Here is a 23,396-nt window from a genome sequence, read left to right as displayed (position 1 = left end):
CCAATTTGTATTCTACCTCTATAAAGAAGAAACAAGACTAAATTTAATCTGGTTAACTAACACTAGCGTACTTTAAATAATGCATTGAACTTCAACCAAGAAGGGAAATTATTTAATATATTTAGAACAACCAACCGTACAGCTGTGGTATCCTTTTTTTTTTTAATAGCATTTGCTATGGCCCTTCTCCTTTCCTTACATTGTACCGTGTACCATGGAGTGCTGGCTTTTACTGGATTCTTCCTTTTTAATCCTCTGTATTTTTTATTGTGAAAAAGGAGCCAATTTTCTTCATTAGGGTATTACAGGAGTCTGTAAGGCTGAAATTTTGATTCGTGTGGTGGACACAGATTTTAGATACAAGTTCCCTGGTTTCTAATTCCACCAGATCTTTGATACAAAGTAGACTGTCTTCTTGACACAACACCCTGTTCCATTTAAGCCTGCGATTGCAGTTGGATGGAACTAATTCTTTTGTTATCATTAATGGAACATCTGATTCCCTCTCCACCCCCCATTTTATTTCCATACAAAGCGGATTGTGATCGCTATCCTGCGACTGTATGATTTCCATATCAATTAGTCTATTCCAAGAGCCAATGTCAAGCAGAATATAATCAATTCGGGATGGACAACTAAGTTTATTGTAGGTGTTCGCACCATTAGGGTCCGAGATTGTCCTACCGTTAAGGGCACGTGAGTTATATTCTATTGTTAAGGCATTTATTTGGATCGCTCTTGGAGTCCATTTTTTGATTGGGGCTAGGGTCAAATGCGTGATAGACTTTTTACAATCGTCTTCATTCATGTCCACGATATCATCAGCACTTAGGGGTTCGTAGGTACAATTAAAGTCTCCCTCTATAATGACACTGGACAGTAGAGGAATATCTGCCAGTGCTCCCTCAAGTAAGGCAATAGTGGATGAGGTTTGGCCTCGCGGGGACCCTCGGGCATACACATTAAACAGCTCAAAAGAGCTTATCAAATGGTTGCCCTTAACAGAGATATACAGTATATCCTGCGATGGCAAAGAGTGAACAGTAACCACCAGGTTAAGCGCTACTTTAATCCAAACATGTAAACCCCCCGATGGACGACCTCTCCCTGTACTAACGGCCGGAATAAAGTGGGTAGAATATCCACATTTATATTGGGGGGGATATACTCCATGTTTCTTGAAACTTGCAGATATCAAACATATCTATGAATTCACTCCATTCAGGATTTAACATATTTTTCTGGAGGCCCTCTATATTCCAAGAAAGCAGTTTAATTGTTTTCGTGTTTGGATTAGTATTGCTGATGATTAGATCCAAAGCTATTCCTCCTACAGCTGTAGTTAGGTACCCATCAACGGTGGGTACATCGTTAGGACTTCCATCCCTAGGTGGAGTAGCCTCAACATCAATCGGCCTGCCCTCCTCATCTACAAAGTTTGCAGAACAGTTGATCTGATGCTCAGGATTTTGTGTGTCATATTTTTGAGTTGCACTATTCAAACGATCACCCTTTGGTGGTCAATCTATATGGTTAAGGCCTGATTGATCCTCGGGCCTATAGTTAAACCATAGTGGTGTCGGTCTAATTTGAATATTACAATTCCTGGGGGGGTAAGTCCTATGCTCCAAGGCTACTAAGTTCTCAGCAATTGTTTGATTACCAAACACGATCTCAATACAATCTGTTGCCGAGCTGGCAAGGAAAGTCTTTTAACATTGATCATGTCCTCTCTAATGACCGACCTGCACCCTCTAACATGACGAAGCCAATGAATGGCCTTGTTACGTAAGGAATCACTATTCTCATAATTACTGGTAGGTTCCCGCTTAGTAACCCCAGTCATGTAAACAGTGCCACAGGGGAATTTTGCCGCTCTGCTCCCAGTGGATAGTCTATCCCTATCTCCATAATGAATGTCATGCCCCTTCACGTCCCTGCATTGTAATGTTAGGTCCCTCGGTTTTCCTACTATGGGATTTGAGCTTAAGGTGTTGTGCCTAGCTGTGGTTTTAGCAAGGGGTGATTGGACTGGATGCATAGTGCGTAAATCTCCTGTGGTTTTGCCAACTGTCGATGGGGCAGTTTGTGGTATACGTTTAGATTATGCCACCTCTGCAGTCTGATTTATTGGGGTCAATCGTGGAATGGGAGCTTTAACAGGGTTAGGTACTGGCACTGAATGTGGTGAGATTACTTTATGTGGAGCCTTCCATTTTATAAGGTCCGTCGTCATTTCTTTAATTTGGGCTATGTCCCTTTCCAGGCTTTTTACTTTTCCCATTAGCCCATGATTAAAGTTCAAGCATCTAGAACTTCCATCTGGACTATTCCTATCCTTCATATCCTCCCCCAACCTTTGCGTTAAAACCTCACCTATTTCCCTTGACTCCCCTTCCAACACCACAAATCGATTGGTACAAGTAATGCCCACTTCCTTTTCTATGTGGCACGGGGACCTATCTGTGTTCTCATTTGGCATTTCGGTGATAGCATTAACATTTACCCCTTTATGTGCCTCTATAACATTTACCTCTATGGGGGAGTTAGAGTGTGTATTATCCAGTAAACACTTAGATTTTAAGTTTTTAGTGAAGATAGCTGGGATGACTTTGCTCTTTCTATGCAGTAGACTTTCCACCTAAGGGTCAGTAGTATCCACATTACTTGAAGCAGTAGCAGTCAATAAGATATTCTCACAATCTTCAACAATAGTTTCAATACTTGACAATACACAGTTGGTAGCGGCATGTGAAGATTTTTTAGACTTCTTCCTTTTATTAATAGTAGTAGCAGGGGCTCCCACCCCCTCCATAGCCTTTCTTTTCCCCATGCTGATATGACAATATTTTAAGAAGGAAGGGGCTGGTTAAGCACTCTCAAGATGGTCCCTTAATGAATTATACAGCCGAGAGGTGTTCACAGTACCTTAATGTATTCTGGTGTACTACCAGGTCGCTCGTTAGAGGGGGGTCCTGCCCTGCCTCGGTCTGCCTAGGACGGCCACAGATGGCCCGCCTTTGCCCGGGCTTGGCCCGGCGCGTCCCGCGCGCGTCCTCGCGGGACGAGATAGCACGCTGATCTTTAAGCGCCTCCTGGCGCAGGATGATGACAACAGTGGCGGCGTCCTGGGTTGGGGCTGCTGGGAACCGTAGTCCTGCCCAGCGGAGCAAAGCCCGGCCAGACAGGAAAGCAGTGGGCGTAGGTCGCTCGGCGGAGCGAAGCCCGGCCGCTACACCCGACAAGTGAAGGTGAGCCTCAAACGCCTCAGCGGAGCAAAGCCCGGCCGGCGTGAGACCCTCTCAAGGCAGCACCCTAGAACAACATTACTCTTTCAATTGAAATAAAACATTCAGGTGCAAAAGCTAGGAAACGTATTCTATTTCAGCTCTGAGGGTGATAATTATGCTAGTGGAACCACATTTGCTGCAATACAAGGAATAGGCCAGAAATCTAATTTCTAGAATGTGGAATCATTTGACTGGTCTGCTGCAGTCCTAATCTGATCAAGAGGTACACCTACCAGATACAGTGTCATCACTCTCGCTTTTCTCAGAGAATGCTCACCACATCTCTTCCTATCAGTGGCAGATTCTGACATAACCTATTGTACTCACCTGACTAACCCACATGTCCAGGAAGGAGCAAATGGTTTAAACAAGGAAATAAACGATGTTCTCACTGCTCGAAGTCTTATTCTATTCTCTTATTCTTTTAGAGATTGAGCCACACAAATGTGCGATTTATCTGGAATGTTCAGGTATAACATTGACCTTGCAGATGTTTTAGTTCTCTTAGCAATCACAAAAGTCACACCTTCCACTGGAAAATTTTGCTTTTGAGGTACAAGGCACTAACATTAGATATAGGCAGTTAGGCTTATAACTGTTAGAGACAAGTTCGCAATAGCTAGCCATGTCTTCAAAAATCTGAGGACCATATTAATATCTCAAAGGAACATGTATCTCGTTTCTGGTTTAAAATGTATCCCTTTAAGGACATTTTTTTATCCAGAGGATGTCCAAAAATTAAAAGCTTGGGAACCAAATTATGGCCTGAAGAAATGGCCGATCTGAGTGGAATTATCATTCTGTAGAGTGATCCCTGATCCGACACAAAATTGACTAATTCAGTCACATCTGCCTCCAGCTGCTGGTCCCAGGAATCAACTCACTTATCTCAATTGCATACCAGGAACCTACAATATGTATAGAAGGGATCCCCTGAAAGTAGATAACGTTCCTAGGACAGGGCAATAGTATTTCAATAATAAACAATACCTAGGCAACTAATAAGTATGCCAGTAGGCTGGTCAAGCAACACAATCGGTCAAAATGAACAAAAGTGTACTGAAATAGATGATAACCAATTTAACATAAATATTGAATTTATTATATAAAATATACATACAAATTATATAAACTTCACAGTAAGTAATCATAGATTTAAATAAAATATATTTCAAACAATGAAACACATAAAACAGTAAAAAAAAATCCAATACATACATAGTGTTAAGATCCAATGTCAATGATAAAATTGCTATAACACAATAGTTAAAAAATGTTTTGATCTATAATATAACAGTGGTTACTGTTTTATGTGTTTCATTGTTTGACATATATTTTATTTAAATCTATGATTACTTACTGTGAAGTTTATATAATTTGTATGTATATTTTATATAATAGATTCAATATTTATGTTAAATTAATTGGTTATCATCTATTTCAGTACACTTTTGTTCATTTTTACCTATTGTGTTGCTTGACCAGCCTACTGGCATACTTATTAGTTGCCTAGGAATTGTTTATTATTGACATACCAGGAGCCTAGCCTTGTTTGATGAAAAAGGAAACCTGTAGTAATAAACCAGGCAGTTGCCTTTTTCAGAGAAATTTACCACTCTTTGAGTGTAGCTGTCCTGAAAATGTCAATGGATGTGAATACCTCAGAATGAGAGAACTCTTAGTAAGAAGTATTGGAAAGGTTGAAGATCAGGCTTAGAGGACAGGGAACTACACCTGTGACCTCTAGAAAGAGTCCTTATCACCAGTTCTGCCTGTTAATGCCTAACTTGTGTTGTAACCCAATGTATTACGACAAATGGAGGAACAGCATAATGAAGATGACCTCGCTAGTCCAAAAGAAATCCATCTATGGTTTTTGCCTTCATGTGCAGATGCCAGCTTAGGAATTGTTTCAGTTAGCTATTCAACCTTCATGAAAAGAGGTCTTTCGTGTAAGATCCCCAGATCTGCATCAATCTGGGAAGTTTTTGGACCTAGCATCCAGTCACTGGAATCTGACAGAAGCCTGGATTTCCAGTCTGCTACTGGAAAGTACTCCACCATTCGAGAAATATTTTGGTCCAGACAGTAGTGGCGAAAGTCCTTTGCCAGCTTTGCTAACAATTTTGAATTTATTCCTCCTCGATTGTTGATGTAGTGCATAGCTGAAATGTTTTCCATTTTGAGAACCTTACAAGATTTTGACTTGTATTTTGACCAAGATTTCTTTATGAATGACCTGTTAACATATCCTGTTTTATTAGGAGCGTAAGTGCATAGTTGAACCATATCCCTAGACTTCAACCAGCATCTAACTCCTCAACCTATACTAGTGGCATTGGATTGGATAGCCCGATCTGGTGGGGTCCAAAGATAGCTCGCCCATTCCACGCTTCTCTGGTTTAAAGCCACCACTGAAGTTACCATCTGCCTTCATCCAATATGGGTAACACTTCCTTACAAGGAAAAACCTTATGTAGATGAGCTATTTTTAGTCTCTGTAGGGCTCTCTGAAGGGACGTCTACCTTCTTTGGGTATTAGTCCGGTTTTGGAACATTGATCAAGAATCCTATGTTCTGAAGAACTTCGATGGCTTAGAATACCTACAAAAGCAGAACTAGTTTGATTTGGCATATGAAAATCATGTAAATAATCATTCTTATCCCCATAGTTCTTAAATGTTCTGCCTGCAACACCCTCTATTTTACAGCTTGCCTGACGCTTAGCGGGACGCAAGCGGGACGCCGAGCGAAGCCCGGGCAAAGGGCGGGCAGTCTGTGGCAGTCAGGGGCTGGCAGAGGCTGGGCTGGGCCACCCATCTTTCACCCACGGCTCTGAGAGGTATTGGACTACCGGTAAAGGGAGCTGACACTATCATGTCTACTCGTTGGGGAAAAGCATCAGGGGAGGGGGGGGAGGGAGTTGTTGGGAGTGCAGTGATAGGAACAATGGACAAATTTATAACCAGAGTAGCCGCTGTCATAGAAAAAGAGATAGCAATGACGGAACGCCGCCTATCTCAGGATTATTTACCGGCTAGACGCTCCTCACTTGGTCTAATGCCACACGCTCTGTCCCCTACCACTGTGCCAAACCCTTCCCCTCTGCTCCCTGTCACGTGTGAGCAACCACGGATGTCCGCTATACATGTAAGCATTGACAGGCTGGAGAGCCTGGTAGCTCAATCACCATCTCCCGACATCAGCCCTATGGTCCAGGACCCCCGCTCTTCAGATCTTCCTTGCCCTGTTATCGGCAAGGTTTTGCACCCAACACACCAAGATTCTCCTTTGCCTCCCCCTCTGTCTTGCAAGGCCCATGACTCCCACAACCAGAAAAAAAGGAAATGGGCTGTTACCATGCGGAAAGGCAGCCATACCTCATTGTACAAGCGTCCCAGGAACCAACTGGTAAGGGGTATGGGTATGAAATCAGGCAAAGGCACGCTTGTAATGGACCCTGATGGGATGTGGGTTAACCTCCCTCTAGGCACAGCACTAGAAGCCGACAAGGTAATCTCCAATCCCCTAGATATTTTATCAGCTTCTCAGGCTTCTGTCTCCCTCAAACAAATCGAGGACCTGATTAAATCATTATTAGTCCCGCTCACCGACCAGGTCAAGGGTCTGGGTTCTAGACTGGATAAATTTGAGCAGTCCACCCTTGACAACTTTTACTCGCTTAAAACGCTCATCAAACTTCAGTCTAGAATCACCGATGACAACATGGGGGGGACTAGGGGAAATCGGGCACCTGTATATACAGTGCAGGCCCCACCATTGGTAACGTCTGTACTTACTGTTGTAGCACCTAAGGACCTGACTGCCACTCCTGAGGTCCTTACTTCGACCCAACCGGGGCCCATTATACATACTGCCCAGGTCCATGCAAGATCCCCCAAGACCCCTAAAGCTTTGAACAAAAAACAAGACAGTGTTAAGCTGCCAGCGGGTGGGGCGTTGGCTAAGCCTAGACAACCGATTCAGGGAATTGACCAGGGCAAGAGAGCAGGGCCAGCTTCCTTAGTAAAACATAGTACGAGTCATTCAGGAGCTGGTCCACTAGCAGTCATTACTCCGAAAAATACCCACAAGACACCCCCTGTAAATCTCCCCCCGGAGGGCCACCCATACGTCGCTGTTCTTGTAAATGTCCCTCCCCTGAAAGATGCCCAGTTTGAGACCCACCAGACCCTAAAAAATAAAACTCTGCATTGGTTGAGATCTAACAAACCACTACCTAGGGGTATGGAGGGAGTAATCCTGGGAGTCCGCAGGGTAGGCTGGATAGGACAGAGTAGGAAACGACTGGAAGGGGACTGCGTGGTAGTTAATTTCCAAGATAATAGAGTAGCACAAACAATTTCTAACCTGAATCAGCATGTGGGTGGCCTTGGCATTAGCGTGGTGGACCTGTCCAATTTCTACCCCTGCCCCCCTATGAATCACGTCAGTCCAGTAATTGGGGAAACAAACTATAGCTCTAGCGACCATCCATGGCACTCGGTGGGACCCCAGTTCTACCCCCAGGCAGTATGGCCAGGATCGATCTGGGGTACAACAGGGTATTGAGTTGAAGATCCCCGTGGGCTGGTCCCTGGGGTCTCTAAAGTGAGAAGGGCTTCTAATTCTACTGAAAGGCTGACTAGCTTGCCCCCCCACCCGCTACACCCGCAGTAAATATTGTCTGGAGCGACTCTGAGGGTGGGCAGGTTACCAACAGTGTGGGCGATGGCCCATTTGTCCCGCTTGGGGGCGTTGCCGACTGCGAAGTAGAATCCAGTCGCATCCCAGTTGTAACGGACCCAGCCTTTAGGGTTTTCAGCTGGAACGTGGCTGGATTAGCTAGAAAGCTTGCCCTGCCTGACTGGAATGCTCTCGTGGAGGAGCACTCGATTTGCATCTTCCAGGAGACGTGGAGTAGGGAGCCCATCCATAAGGCCGGATACTCCTCTTACTCCATTCCAGCTGTCTACCCAGAAGCAGGGAGGGGACGCCCCTCTGGCGGTCTTCTCGTCTGGGTGGCTGCTTCATTAAACTGTAGGGTAGAGGTCCACCAGACCAACAGCCCTGACCTCCTCCATATCATACTGAAAGATGTCCGGGGTCGTCCCATTCTGAATATTTTTAACATCTATGCACGGGGCACAAAGGGAGGTAGACAGTCGCCCACAATTGCCCACTTGGAGGGCTTGTTAAGGACAACTCCCTATAAGTTATGTACCTTAGTTGCAGGCGATCTAAATTGCACGTTCGAGCCATTGGGCTCGGACGACACTTTGGATTTGGAGGAGGCGGACCAGAGAAGAGGGATCCCAGCCTTAGAACTAACCCCGATTAAGAGGTGGACTGAAGTGGTGCTACAAATTAACACCCTTAGTGTGGTGTTTGATCTGAGGGCACTCAATGGGAGGTCACGATCAGACAGGGCGGGTGTCCACACATACAACAGGCCTAATCACACGTCGAGAATTGATTACATCTTGCTCGACATGTGCCTATGGCCCTTGGCGAGGGACATGGTAATTATTCCGTCCGTAGAGCGCGATCACAACTTGCTCTCGCTGACCCTGACTCCCTGGTGGTCAGTTAGTAGAGGGGGTCCCTTGCCTATTGTCACTGCCATCTCTGGGGACTCAACTGTTTCACATTGTGGCAGGCGGTTGAAGTGGCCAAAGCTTAAGCTCTCTTTCGAGAAGGTCGAGGCAATAACGCTACTCCTGGCTGCAGCCCAATGTGATTTGGTTAACTCAGAGGGAGGCCCGGTGGGGGTGTCAGGGAAATTCTGCGACCTGACCAAGGCCATAAGTAATTTGTTTATTCTACCAACGAGACATATGGGGGCTAAAACAAGGCCTTTGAGAAGACAGGGATGGTATACCCACAACTGCAGGGTAAGGAAGAAAATGTTGGTGGGTGCAGTCAAGTCAAAATCCCAAACTAGGATTAGGGAGGCCCGGAAGCTCTACTCCCAGAGTCTACTAATAGCAAAAAAAGAATGGGAGGATAAGTTTTGGGAGGACCTATTAGCCGCCAGCAAAGGAAAAGATGCCAGGGGCTTCTGGAACCTGGTGGGTTCTAGGAGTCGTCCCGACGACACACTGAGGACTTGTACCATCCCGTCCCAGACCTGGTCCAATCATTTTGGGGCTTTATACTCCCCGGTAGAAGGGCCCCTTAATGAACCTTTTGTACCCTCCTCCTTAGGTTGGAATGGAAATACTGACCCTTTCACTGTTCGGGAGGTAGTAAATGTAATAAAGTTCGTGGTACCCTTGAAAGCAGCCGGCCCAGATGGGCTTCCGGGGGACTTACTTAGAGCATACCCGTCCGAATGGGCCACCCTGGTCTCCACCCTTCTGAATGCCATCATGGAAGGCGGACCTGTCCCAGAATCTTGAAAGGGGGCGGAGGTGGTCCCCATATTCAAAAAGGGATGCCGGGAGAACCCAGGGAATTACAGGACAATAAGTCTGATTGACTCAACACAAAAAGTGGCGGGGAAGGTGATTTTAGGGAGGATCCTCCACTGGGTGGATGAAAACTATATCCTATCGGACTTCCAGGCAGGATTCCGCTCAGGAACGGGCACTATAGAACAAGTCTTTAGACTTATGCTTCTGCACTGGAAGGTGGTGGAACTGGGTAAGGGCAGTCTCTATTTGGCCTTCATCGACCTAAAGACTGCCTTCGACCTGGTTCCAAGGGAGGAACTTTGGAGGGTTCTCCAGTGCCTTGGGATCCCTCCCTACATTCTGTCGCTCCTGATAAAACTCCACACTGACAACTTTGCCCAGGTGCGGTGGGGCCAGAGTGGGGAAACGACCGAAAGGATCCCGGTGTGTAGGGGCGTCCGCCAGGGCTGTGTGCTGGCTCCCACCCTATTTTCCCTATACGTAAATGGTGTGGTAGAGCATCTGCTTCAAGAACCTGCGGATGCACCCTCCCTGGGGGCGTACGGATCCCCACATTGTTTGCGGACGACACCCTCCTCATCGCCAAGACTCCACAGGGTCTCCAGAAGCTTTTGACCCGATTCCAGGACTTCTGTTTGGCAAGGGGATTGGTGATCAATGTGGACAAAACAAAATATCTGATCATGCATCCACCACGGAAACTAGGACGCCCTCCAGTATTGAACTCTACCCCGCTTGAGAAAGTTTCCGAATTTGATTATCTGGGAATATGCCTGTGTGACACTATGAGCTGGACGTCACATATCAACAAGATGGTCCTCAGCCACAAAAGGGTAGGGGGTGCGTTGCTAAAGGAGTATCATGCCTCATCTAAAGAGTCTGTGGCACCGGCAATAGAGATTTATAAAGCAAAAGGAGTCACCTCCGCACTTTATGGGGCGGAGTTATGGGGCTTTTTTAATCTGGAGTCCCTATCCAAGTCAGAGAGCAAATTTTTGAAAGACTTACTTGCTCTCCCCTCGAGTACTCCTACAGTCCCGGTTTGTTTAGACGTGGGCTGTAAGACAATTAAGGACCAGGCTCGTCTCCGGCCGTTGCTCCTATGGGCTTGTTTGTGGAGGGTGCCAGAGCTAAAATCTTATGCTGACAGGCTGTCTGGGGTGATGGAAATGGGGGGCTGGCATAAGATCAAGTGGCTGAGGGAGATAAAAAAACCTTTTGGGGGAGTTGGGCTTGGGAGACTGTTGGACCACAAAATCTGCCCCACCCAAGGTTATCCTGAAAAAACTGTATTGGGACTGGGTTTCCTCCCAACTTATTGGTAACCCACGTCACTGCAATTCGACCGCAGCATTTCTTAGAATCAAGGGCGTGGTGGCCTACGAACCCTACCTGGATTTGATCACCATGCCAGTTGATAGGGCTCTTTACATCAAGTTCAGAATAGGCACTCTCCCGATTGGGGACCTTATATCCCGATGGAAATCGCCAGTGCAGCTTTCGCCCTTTTGTGCTTTCTGCCCTAAAAGGCCTGAGACGGTGGCACATATCCTTTTTGAGTGCCCAGACTATATCCGTCCAAGGAGGTGCTGGCTCAAACCCCTATTCAAACGCCTTGGGACACGCGAACATTTGGTAGCGCTACGTATTTTGTTAACAGACACATCTCCTCCTATAGTGTGTGGTATCTCTACATTTTTAAAATGGTCGTGGATACTTCGCAGAAACAGACTGTCTATTTCAATTTAATCTAGTTTTAACTACTTTATTTCATGCATAAAATGGCATTTTTATTTGTTCTTAACTTGCGAGACACTTGTATTGTTTATCTGCAGTTTCCTACTATTTGTAATGCTTTTAAGATACAATTGTTTATCGAAATAAAGCTTTTCAACACACAAATGTTCTGCCATATCACCTGTCACTTTGGTGAAGCACTAAGGGATGGATGAAAAGATAAGAACTCAAAAGTTGTATGCATATAACCCAAAGAAACTTGGAATGGGGTTGAAGATTAACATGGTAAATAGGCAACTGTTAGAACTGGGGGTCTCTAGTTGGCAGAGGTAGGTACCTTAGTCCAAATAGGGAACCTTGCTTCTAGTCAGGGAAAGGAGGGATACACTCTCACATAACCCCTTCTCACCCCCCTGGTAGCTTGGCACGAGTAGCCAGGCTCATCTCCAAGGCAATGTGTAAAGTATTTGCTACAACACTCCCAATAACAAAGTGATAACACCACAAATGGACACCACACTGGTTTTTATAAAAATAGCGGTATCTTTATCAAAAGAAAAAAGATGAGACCAAACGATAGAAATCCAGCATATGCGTATTCGTAATGTTTCCCTTTGCCAATTATTAGGCTAACAATCACTTGTAGATTCTTGCGGTATTAATGAGCTATTCACGATGATCTAATGCAGTCCTGATGCAATGCTATGCAGTTCGTAATGTAGTAATAAGACAGTCCTTAATGCAAGTACTAATGCAGTTCTTAACAAATGAATAATGCAGTTCGTAATGCAAGGAATAATGTGGCTCGTAATGCAAGAATCAGGCGTTCATAATGCAAGAATCAGGCAGTTCATAATGCAAGAATAATGCGGTTCGTAATACAAGAATCAGGCAGTTCGTAATGCAAGAATAATGCGTTTCGTAATGCGAGAATCAGGCAGTTCGTAATGCAAGGAATAATGCGATAAGCCAATCTGCGCAGTCAACTCGGGCACCACTAGACCCCAACAGCAGAGAACGGTCGTAAGCTTAAAGGGATGGCCCCGGTACTGCTGGGCAGGTACGGGGCTTCTCGGGGACTCAGCACGTCTAATGCGGTGCAGTGGGAGAGAGATCAGAGCACAGTAGTACTCCTCCTGCACGCCTCCCCAGGCCACAGACGCTTACGGCTCCCGACCTGAGTCCAAGCCTTACCTCGGGGCTGCGCTGCCTCTCTCTCCCCGCTCGTCCAACATCCTGCTTGGCGGCCCGATGGCGTTGCAGCTCTGTTGCTAGGCAACGCTGTAGCCGGACGGGTCGCAGCCCTGCCTCCTCCTTCGTTGATGTTCTTGGGCAGTTTCCTCTCTGCAAACAACGATCAAGATCCCTTTCACCTTGCAGCTTCCTTAGCTTCAAGAAATCCTTGGCACTTTGCGGCTCAGGCCTGCGGAGGCGATTCTCACACACAGCCTCAGTTACGATGACGGCTTAAGCCACAAACCGCAATGCAGCAGCGTGGACAATGTTTCACACTGTGGGGGTCATGCGGTCACAGGGCACCTCGTAACAGCACCATGGACTACACGGCAGTCTCAGGCATGCAAAAGCACATGCACCAAGCGTCGCTGAGACACAGTTGTAAACTTTGATGTTCCTGGGTTTCCACAACAGGGGACCAGCTCTCCTCGGGCCCTTTGAGACAATTTACTTCAGGACACAGCACCCAGCTACGTCCTCTCAAGCGTGGGGAAACAGCACACAGCAACGTCCCTTATCTTCTCCTTAGTAAAATCAGCAAACTGCAGGCCAGCCCCAAAACACACAGCAAGGGCAGGCCTTCTCTTCGGTCTCTTCAACTGTTCTCCTTTGGCAGAGGTTCCTCTTGATCACAAAGTAGTTTCAATCCTTTTTCAGTTGAGATTTCAGTCTTGAGTTCAGGGGTTTCACTTCTTACATTTATAAACCTAAATGCCTTTGAAGTCCAAACCAGTTCTGGGTGTCTTCCTGCCAGTGCACACCTTCTTACTTTGATAGTGAGGGTCTGGGCCCCAGACACTCCACAGGAAGTGGAGCCATTCTTTTGTGGCTGCAGCACATCCCTCTTCGCTTGAAAGGGGCTACTCCTCCCACCACACCAGATGCAAGCCAGCCTGTGCTGTCTCACCTACTCCTCCCTGGAATCCGGACACTCCCCAGACCCTGTCACATCCAAGCCCAGAGAGTCAATACACAACCAGGCAGAGGCACACAAGATGGTCAGGACAAGAAACCAGCAACTTCTAAAAGTGTGGTTTCTAAACACATACTTTAAAACCATCTTCATAGAAAGATGTTATTAAATTCTGAATTCAGGCACACTAAACTCCATCTCTCCATCTTATGCCTATGGGAAGATATGCTGGAAACATGGGACACAGCATTCCCCATTCTGTCCTGTGTGCAAGATGGCCTTGCAAAACGGCTATAAACAAATTTGGCAGTATTTCACTGTCAGGACATGGTACACACCTCAGTACATGTCCTACCTTTCACATACACTGCACCCTGCCCAGGGGGGACCTTGGGCCTACTATAGGGGTGCCTGATGTGCATAAAAAGGGAAGGGTAAGGGCTGGCAAGTGGGTGCATTTGTCAGAACAACAAGGCAGTTAACAAACTGCGTGCAGGCCATGCAGTGGCAGGCATGAGATATCTTTTTAGGGCTACTTATGTGGGTGGCACAATTAGTGCTGCAGGCCCACTAGTATCATTTGCATTACCAGCCCTGGCACACATAGTGCACTTTACTAGGAACTTTACTTGTTAGACAAACATACCAATTATGGACAAGCATTTGCCATAACACTTTATACAGGGAGCACTTGCACTTTGACACTGATCAGCAGTGGCAAAGTGCCCAAAGCATCTAAGTCAGCAACACAGTGTCAAAAAAAGGTCTTGGAGGAAGGCAACAAGTTTAAGGAACTTTAGCCAAAAAAGGCCAAGTCAACAGCAACTGTAAGAAAATCAGTTATTTGTTGAGGATGCCATATCTACCCAGGTGTTTAAGTCCTCCAAATCCTGTTAGGTCAGACACACAGTTTTAATAATTTAAACTTTGGTAGCTATAGCACAGAGAAAATATGTTAAAAGAAAACAGTCAAAAAGTCAAAGCACAAAACGTATTCCAAAACAATAGGGGGGGTTGGAGATATGAAGTTAAAGGGGAAAAAGTGCACACAAAAAAGTAAAGGGCCAATCAGAAATCACTGTGCCTGGTTGCCCACAACTTAGGTGCTATTTCAGGCAGACCTCAATGGAGCAGAGGCTGGATACACCAAGTGAGGCATCTCAGTCAAAGCTTTTATCCTCTACCTTATTTTATTTAAGGAAGTCAAAATCCTCCAACAGGGCAAGGTTGACACTGAATCCGACAAAGTCCTGTAAAAGTCATGTAGCTTTTGGTCGAGGTTATAGAGAAGCCATTGGCTTTGGCGGCAAATGCCCACCACAGGGACAGGTAAAATTTGATTTCCACCAATGGTTGCTTGTCAGACGGAAATGTTTTGCACCTTCACAACTTTATGGGTTTTTTCTTCAAAATTGTTCTCTTTTTGGAGCTATAATCCCGCAGAAGGGAAGCCTGAAGCTCTATCTGGCAAAGTCCTCCTAAAAAAGGATAGCTTTACCACAAGATCCCACTGAAGCTCTGGAAGTCCAAACTTTTCACACGTTCTGGAGCAGTTCCTCTTAGTCACTTTTAGGACTTCCAGGTCCTCAGGGACAGCACTTGGCAGCCAGAACACACTCGGCAGAGACCACTAGCAAGGTCCTTTGCAAGTCCAGTTGTAAGTGGTCAACTGGCAAATCCAGGAAAAGGCCACTTGCAACTTTTGACATCCCTGTAGCCACACAGGAGGTCAGACAATTAACCCTTGAAGTCCACGTCTTAGTCCTCCCTACTAGTGGGAGCAGGGTCAGCTCTTCATGCCTTCATACAGGATAGCGACAGATGGTCCAGTCCCTTTCTATTCTGCCACAGGTCCAGAAAGTGTTTGGAGAAGCTGAGGCTATAGTCTACTTTTGTTCAATTCACTAGCCAGTGAGTGGGGAAGTGACTCTTGGACACTTTCTGACCAATTGGCGAAAAGTACTAAAGTTCACATCTTCTCACTTCTCATCTCCTGTTTGCCTCCCTTCAAACTATTCCATAGTGCACCACTCTCAGTAAAATCCATCATGGAAGAATACTTTCACCCCTAGAGGGAGATTGTTACATACCTCTGGGCGTGTCTAAGGTAATGAGCCGCTCTTACCAAACAGCCTTTCCAACCCAGCTGTCTCATGCCTTTCCTACGTCATGGTATCACAGTTTCCTGCTGTCTTCTGACTAGTTCAGTCCTTTAAAATGGTTTTATTTCTCATACATTTAATTGCACATCTAATAAAAATACCAGAAAATCCCATTACTTTGTTTAACTCTCACAAGAGTTGCTACCAGAACAGTGTGCAGCTTAAACCCAAGTCAATCAAATCAAGCTTAGTTAAATTTAAACTGTTTGCATGCAAACAATAGCACATATGCGGGTCAGTATTTTTAGATTAGCTGCAAGATCTTTTATTCGTTTTTGTAGAATATGATATTTAATTCAGTTGGCTTCTACAGTGTGCAGCCTAGTTAATGCCAATTGGAGAAATTTTGCATTCATTGCTATATTAAACCTCTTATTCAGACTCTATTCCATTCTGTAAAACAAATAAGTTAGACACTGTCCACCTATGCAAAGTGAACCCAAACACCTGAATCTTTGATAATTGATTGCAAAGTCTGCATAAACCTGTAGACCACTGCTGTTAGATCCGTGGCCCCTTCAACATTACAAAATACCGCTGCCCACGCCTAAATGGCATGCATGCCCGTGTGGGGCTACCTTTTCTTAGTTTTAAGAATTGGATTGACATTTAGGAGTCTTAATCATAGAGATAAAGTCTTGCATTTTCTCCTTTTTATCTTAAAAGTTTGAACCATTATCTGAGCAGTTGTTTTCTTGTGTGCAGGGTTTGGGTCTTCTAATACATACTGAGGGTGTTATTTGGAGCCTGAAAGAAATTTGAAATTGGCTTTATGTTTAGATTTCTTGAGTTCCAAAATCTTTCTAAATTAAATATTTCAGTGTTAATGTGGTGTATTGGGTAGCCTATTTCAAATCTAGTTGGGCCAGTTGCTCATGGGCAATAGAGATTGTAGATGCCCTTTTTCAGCTGGTCAGTCCCCTTCCTGGGACTACTGATGTTATTATTGTTTACACCATAAGGGATGGATCTACTGAGTGCGCCCCATAATCATGATTAAAGCAGTTTTTTCCTGTTGTTTCCAACTCTTGAAACTTGGTGGTATTCAACTACACCTACAATAAAAATTGCTCTTCAACATTAGTCCCAAAGAGGGATAGAGGCTCAAAAGTGTCTTTTTAGACAGCCTCCCATCTCAGCGTATCTGTCTTCCTGACTACTTTTCTTAGCATCTCTCTTCTTAACAATCTGACTTTATTTAATTAATTATGTTTCCACCGCTCTCCTCTTAATGCACCTGCTTTCACTTCTCTTTTTACCACACAATCTCTTTTTTTCATTCCTTCTTTTTAAATGGTGAATGGGGATTCATCATATTTTATTATCTCTTTTCTTCCATGTCTATTTTCTACTCTTTTGCTTCTCTTTCCAGTTTACAAAGCATGGGCCTACCCTCATATTTCATTTCACCACTTATTGTGTACTGTCATTTCTTTGTACCACACTTCCTGGCTCATACCTTTTCTTTCTGTACTGGATTCACTTGCTTGACTCTGTCAGATAAACTCTATGTATTGTTTTCAGACCGACCCCAGTGCAGATGCACACCATAAGTGCTCAAATGGAGGCCCTGGCTGAGGATCTCAAGTGCTCCATTTGCCTAGATGTCTTTGAAGATCCTGTCTCCATTGACTGTGGCCACAACTTCTGCCGTGGCTGTATTGAGGCCCACTGGAGCGGCATCTCAGTACAGGGATACCGTTGTCCTGAATGCCGGCACCCCTGTCGAAAAGATCGGGTGATCCCTGACTTCCGGATAAAGAACCTTGTGGATAAGATTGTGCTTGGAGCTGCAGGAGTAGCTGTGGTGAGTTAGGTCATAAACATTAGCTTGTAGTCCTATAAAGTTCAATGACTCAAAATGAATGAGAATATACTGTTGGTAGATTTTGTGATTAGGGCATCACAGAGTCACTTGTTTTAATTCCCTCCCTTTTTAAGGATGTTTGTGAGTTTACATAGGTATGTGAGCAATACTTCTGGCATGTCTAGGAAAAGTCCTGAAAAAAAAACAGTGGACCTCACTAGATGTAGTATCATAATACATTGTGGGAAAATAGACCTGAGTCCCAGAATCCCCCTGATTTATATTTTTCTTATAAGGTTCTTTGTCTGCTATTTTTTTGACTGACAAACAAGCTACTCTTTCTATTTGGCTTCTGTATTGAGGATTGGAGGACCACCTTTCAGATGTTTTTGACAGGAAGAAGTCCTGTGTGTTTTTATAATCTCTGTTTTGGTCATGTGACCTGATGGTGGCACTAAGACCATCTTTTAAGCTTGGTCCCTCATGCTCATTGAAGATTGTGATTTCTGAAGAGCACACTGTTTGTGTGGATGGTTGGCTTGTGGTCTTGAGGCAGGGGGATTGAAATGCTTGCAGAACGCTCTTGCCAAAGAAATCAAGCGCTGGGTGGAGACCATGTTAGAAAGGAAGATGTGGAATCAGATGTCGACATGGCGGCAGCTACCAACAAGGTGAATGTTGACATTGAAGACTACGGACTCAAATGTGAGCTACTAGCAAAATCCTGTTGTAGCCGCAAAGAACATAGCCCCCTACAGGAGTCTGTCATTCTCAACAATACAATAGTCCCATAACTCTACCTCATCCGTTGTGAAATCTGTAGCCATACGCTGTATGCTGCCTGTCTCAAAATTGGATCCTACCATATAACCTGACCTCCACCTCACATTTGAAGGTAAAGTGATCCCGCCGACTTCAAGAAACTTTGGTGCATAAGAGTTAGGTGCTGTCTGGTTAGGAATCATAATACTGGTTGACATTGTTTGCATTACTATTTAAAAGCATCAGAATCGGGGAATGCGGTCCTGTTGCCCACACAGCATGTGACTGTAACATCCCACTAGAAAAGCGGTATTTGAGGTGAGTAATATATTTTCAGTTACATAGATTATAGATCTCTCATATGCTCCATAGGATTATTGTGTGTTACAACTATGATGATTTTTACAGAACAATATTTAGTGAGTAGTAGTAATAGCCCCTTAACCAGTTCAACGCCTTACCTTGTAATGAACTATTCAGATTAAAATGGCGGCAAGGCTCCAAAGTCTACCTGATGGGAGCTTTGGCTGTACAAGACCAGTCTCATCGATGTACAGTTGAATAAAAGGCAAATGTTTGGAAGGGGCATGTCCGCAAGTAGACACTATGAGTAGGGCCATTGGAATTCTGCCATTCTTCAGCCGTGGCACTTTCTGCATAACTATGAATTTGCCCCATAACCCTACACCTGCTCCATAATCTGCATATTTGAAAAAAATATATTTCTAGCTCAGACAAGTCAAAAGTTACTAAGAATGCAGCAACACGTGTTGCTGTGCAGTGGAAGGCGCTTTCAAAGTCGTACTGGTCATCTTTCTGTTGCTTATAAGAAATAATAATAATGTGATTTGTAGAGCGCGTGGCAACTCCTGCAGAGTGGCCCAGTGCCTGGGTGATGACATAGTAGACGAGGGGTTACCCAGTCTGATGGAGGAGCTCACTCGAAGTAAAAAAAACAGGTCTTCAACTTCTTTCTGGATAGGAGTTTGAAAGAGGATTGGTGAATTTCCACGGGCAGGGTATTCCAGCTTTAGAGCAAGGAGAACAAAAGAACTGCCTCCTGCTCTGGCCCTTTTGAATTTTAGTGATGGCGGCCTGTGGCTACCACTGACCTTAGGTTTCTAGTGGGCACATAGGGTTTCATCATCGGCTGCAGCGTAGAGAGGACCTTCGTATGAAAGAGCCTTAAAGCAATAACAGAGTGCTTTAAAAAAGACTGTGTCATCAGAACCCAGAATAGGTTCTGCAGCGCGGGTCTCATAGAGGCCCACCTAGGGAGCTTCAACAGTACTCGATCCGCCGCGTTCTGGACCTGTTGTAGTCTGCTCAGATGGATGTATGACGGTACAACGTGGTATAAAACACCGCAGACCATCACAGCGCAGGTTTTACAACGCAAGTCGTTACCACGACTTGCGCTGTAGGGTGTTGGACTTAGGAATAGTAAGATTTACTATTCCAACACCAGCCTACGTACAGTAGGGAAGGTGCTGGAATAGTAAATCCTCTATTCCTTAGCCTAGAGCGCCCTCCAGCATAAGTCGTGGTAACGACTTGCGTTGTGAAACCCGCATTGTAATTGCACTGCGGTGTCATTACTGCGTTGTAAAGGATGTTCCCAGTTCAGACAGGCCTGGGATAAACCCACATATAGGATGTTACCATAGTCCAGCCTGGATATCACCAGTGCTTGGATCACCGTTTTCTGGGCGACCTCTGGTCGGAGATAGAGGACTTTCCTCAGTGATCTGAGTATCCTGAAGCACTTCCCTATGAGGACAGTGATCTGAGCATCAAAAGATAGTTTAACATCAAACCAGATGCCTAGGTTTTTAACCTGGGTGTTAGTTGTGGACAGGCGACCCATGTCATCGGGCCACCAGGCATTATTGCTGCATTTCAATGTCAGACTGGTGCTAATGAAGTGAAACGTTAGCCCTGATAGTGTTAACAAGTGTTGAAATGACAAAATCAGGAGGCATTACTATCGCATAATGAGCCGCATTATGAAGCATAATTTGCCTTTTCTTGTGGCATAATTCAATAAACCATGCAGCATAATGTTGTCCTCCTCTGCCGCAGACTTCCAGTGGCCCGGACTGTAAGTCACATTTGTTTTACAGAACCTCTGGCTGCAGCAGCGTCGGATTGGTAACACGGGCACTCTGGCAATGCCCGAGGGGCCGGTATCCGAATTCCCGCTTTGGGGATTGTTTTTTTTTAGCAGCCTGGGGGGCTGATTTGGGTGGTTTCTGCGTTGTTCGATGCTGCCAGCGACCCGGTGGGTGCCTGAGTGGCCATTCTGGAGGTAGATGGGCCCATTACCTCCCTTTTATCAACGGGCACAGGCGACACTCCCTTTCACTCGCTGGGCCGGTCCATTAATATATGTATATTGAGCGGGGGCAGGGAACCTGAGCAAAAGTGGCCTCACTTGTTTTCAGGTGTGTTTCACCAGTGTAAACTAATTTGTGTATTTTTTTTAACCTTGACGAAGCAGTGTTTTGTGGAAAGGCAATATGCAAATGTGGGCCACTGTTTTTTTAGCATGCCCGGGCCCATTTTTTATCCCAATCCAACCTTGGGCTGCAGTACATTTCATCAGAGATCGAGGTGTGCTCTATTCAGCAGCTACTCGAAGTTGGTTTTGTATGTGCAAGCAATCCTTTGGGTAGCAAGTGGCTTCGTAAATTAGTAATGAGTCAGTATTTTAAGAGCAGAGTAACAGGATACCTAAAGGAAAACCAGCCTGTATTGTTTACCTGTCACAGCAGAAGAACTACTTATCCCTAAAGCTTCTGAGCGCATGCGCATAAAACCACAAGAATGTTTCTGCCTGGGGCAAATCTAACTAAGCTGGCCTTCTTCAGTCAAGAGCAGACCTCGGTGTGGGGTCCGACCCAGCTCTGCAGCCCCTTTTCACCCAGATGTGCTTAACCTAGAAATAGATGCAACTGTAGCGCGCCTCTTTATCAAAGGGAGATGCAAAGTTTAAGGACATAACATAACAAGGGTTGTAAAAAAAAAAGAATGTACTATTTATTAGGGTGTTTGAAATTCGCGTAGTATGCCTTTGAGTAATTATGCATAATTGCAGGGGAATTGTGCATAATATACGCAAACTGTAAAAAAGCACACATCTGACATTTGGGGGCAGATGTATCATCCGATTTTTTTTTTTTGTCGCAAACGCTGCGATTCGTAAAAAAGCAGCGTTTACGACAAAAAAAACTGCAAATGGCCCATAGAAATAAATGAGAAATTGCGCAATTAAGGAATTTGAAGAAATCGCTAAAAAATAGCGATTTTCTACATACATCCCAAATTGCAATTCTCAAATAGCGATTTCTAAAAAATCGCTATTTGAGAATTGCAAATGATGGTGATAATACATTTGCCCCTTAGTGCTATGTTTTACTGATAAATGCATCCTCACATCTAAAAAAAAAGTAGCTCAAATAACACTACTGTTGCGAACTACAGCCGCTCACGTTCATGTTGCTTGTTTTGTTCACACTCTCCCGTACTATAATTTTGCTGTGAACAGTATCTTTATTCCACAACGTGTCATAATTACAGGACTTTCACGTAACAAGAGTAATGCGAAATTCATGAGAGTCCCCGAATTATTCCAGGGTAACAAAGTTCACGCAGTCCTACTACATATCAAGTTGTTGTCTGTTGTAAGGATACTTGCAGCCAGACAGCATTTCGTTATCTCTTAAAAGTAAAGCATCTCTGCATTGAAGTGCTGGCACTGCCCTATTTAATGCATAGCTCCCTATGGAGACGTTCCACTGCCCTCCAAGGTAAAGTAGGATGTCCCAGTTTCATAGCAGCCCTCAGGGAAGAGCCTCTGCTTCCCAATTCTAGGGATCATGTGCAGCAGAGAAGTGCGCGTACTCTCCCTTAGAAAGTGCCATTCCGTAATAAGAACTCCCTGTAATGTCCCATGAAGTAGCAGATGTTGGGACTCTTCCACTAAAGCACAAGGACTAAAGGGAAGGCCCTGGATTGTCCTAATACATGTACTGCAGCCCTGCTAACAAATGCTGTGCTGTATGATTGCAGGGATAGCAGCTCTGCTCAGGTTCCTGTGCTGCCCCCTTAAAATCAAGCTCGTGCTTGGCTCCTGGCTAGCTCGAAATATACACCCAGTAACAAAATCACTCCATCTATATGCCCTAGGATATCCTTGGGTTTTGTCCTCCTATACACGTCACTTGAATCTATACCTGCTAGCGCTTCTATTTTTTTTATTTTATTCTTACAAAATCATTCTACCTCAACCTGTTATTCTTATGGGTTTGTAAATATACCATATGTTAATCTTCCCTCATGTTTCCCCTTCTACCTGGACTTTGTTCTGTTATGAGACCATCTGGTCACAACTAACCCGCCAGGACTCTATGCATCAGGCCTGTGCTTCTCAAAATGTGGCCCACGTGTTATATTATTGTTCCCTTTTCCCTGTTTATTTGTTTATGAAAAATGCATAATAAAATACTCTTGAAATAAATAAAAAAAAGTTATCCACAATAAGAACTCATATCTGATTATTGGCCTCGATGAGATGTGTTGGCACTGTCCCTCACATGTGCTGCTGCTTTGCTGCAGGCTGTTGTGCTGCTCGATTAAAGTGCTGCAGCCGTTCTTAAAAATGGAGGCCTAAAGAAGTGTAGCTGAGAGGAAAGTTAAGCACATGGAGATCCCTACATGAATGTTAACCCACCAAGCTGTATTTCAGAAAAAGCCAACATCTTCTGAAAGTTGCAGTGTAAGTCATATCCGAAGCATCCCGGATATGCGACTGACTTTGCCCAGGCATGTCGGATAATGAAAGATCGCAGTTTGGGGTTTTGTGGTGGGCTATTGCCTCTGAAAGGCCAGTACAGTTTGGGTAATGTCACTTACCTATCAGGAGTGGGAACGGCGATGAAGGATGCTGCTTTGAGCGCTTATGATTGAACGCCCCGCAAAGCACTGCAAGCTTTTGACACTGCACAGCAGTTTGTATCATGAACTGATCTCGAAGGCAAGTGGGGAGTCTAACTTTGGTTTCCGGAGTAGCGG

The 23,396-nt window shown here is 44.9% G+C and overlaps 1 protein-coding gene across 1 annotated transcript in view; it reads left to right on the top strand.

The window, feature by feature from the left end:
• RNF112 (ring finger protein 112) overlaps positions 1 to 23,396 on the top strand; it is a 224,447-nt gene that overhangs the window by 77,179 nt on the left and 123,872 nt on the right. The window contains exon 3 of the mRNA XM_078652573.1: positions 17,279 to 17,561. Coding sequence (XP_078508699.1) covers positions 17,279 to 17,561 — 283 coding nt within the window. The remainder of the gene's footprint in view (positions 1 to 17,278; positions 17,562 to 23,396) is intronic.

The sequence above is a fragment of the Lissotriton helveticus genome, chromosome 7 (genome assembly GCF_964261635.1).
Source record: "Lissotriton helveticus chromosome 7, aLisHel1.1, whole genome shotgun sequence".
In the NCBI taxonomy this organism is placed as follows: domain Eukaryota; kingdom Metazoa; phylum Chordata; class Amphibia; order Caudata; family Salamandridae; genus Lissotriton; species Lissotriton helveticus.
Note: the sequence above shows the minus strand (reverse complement) of the source record. Positions and strands in the feature narration are given on the sequence as shown.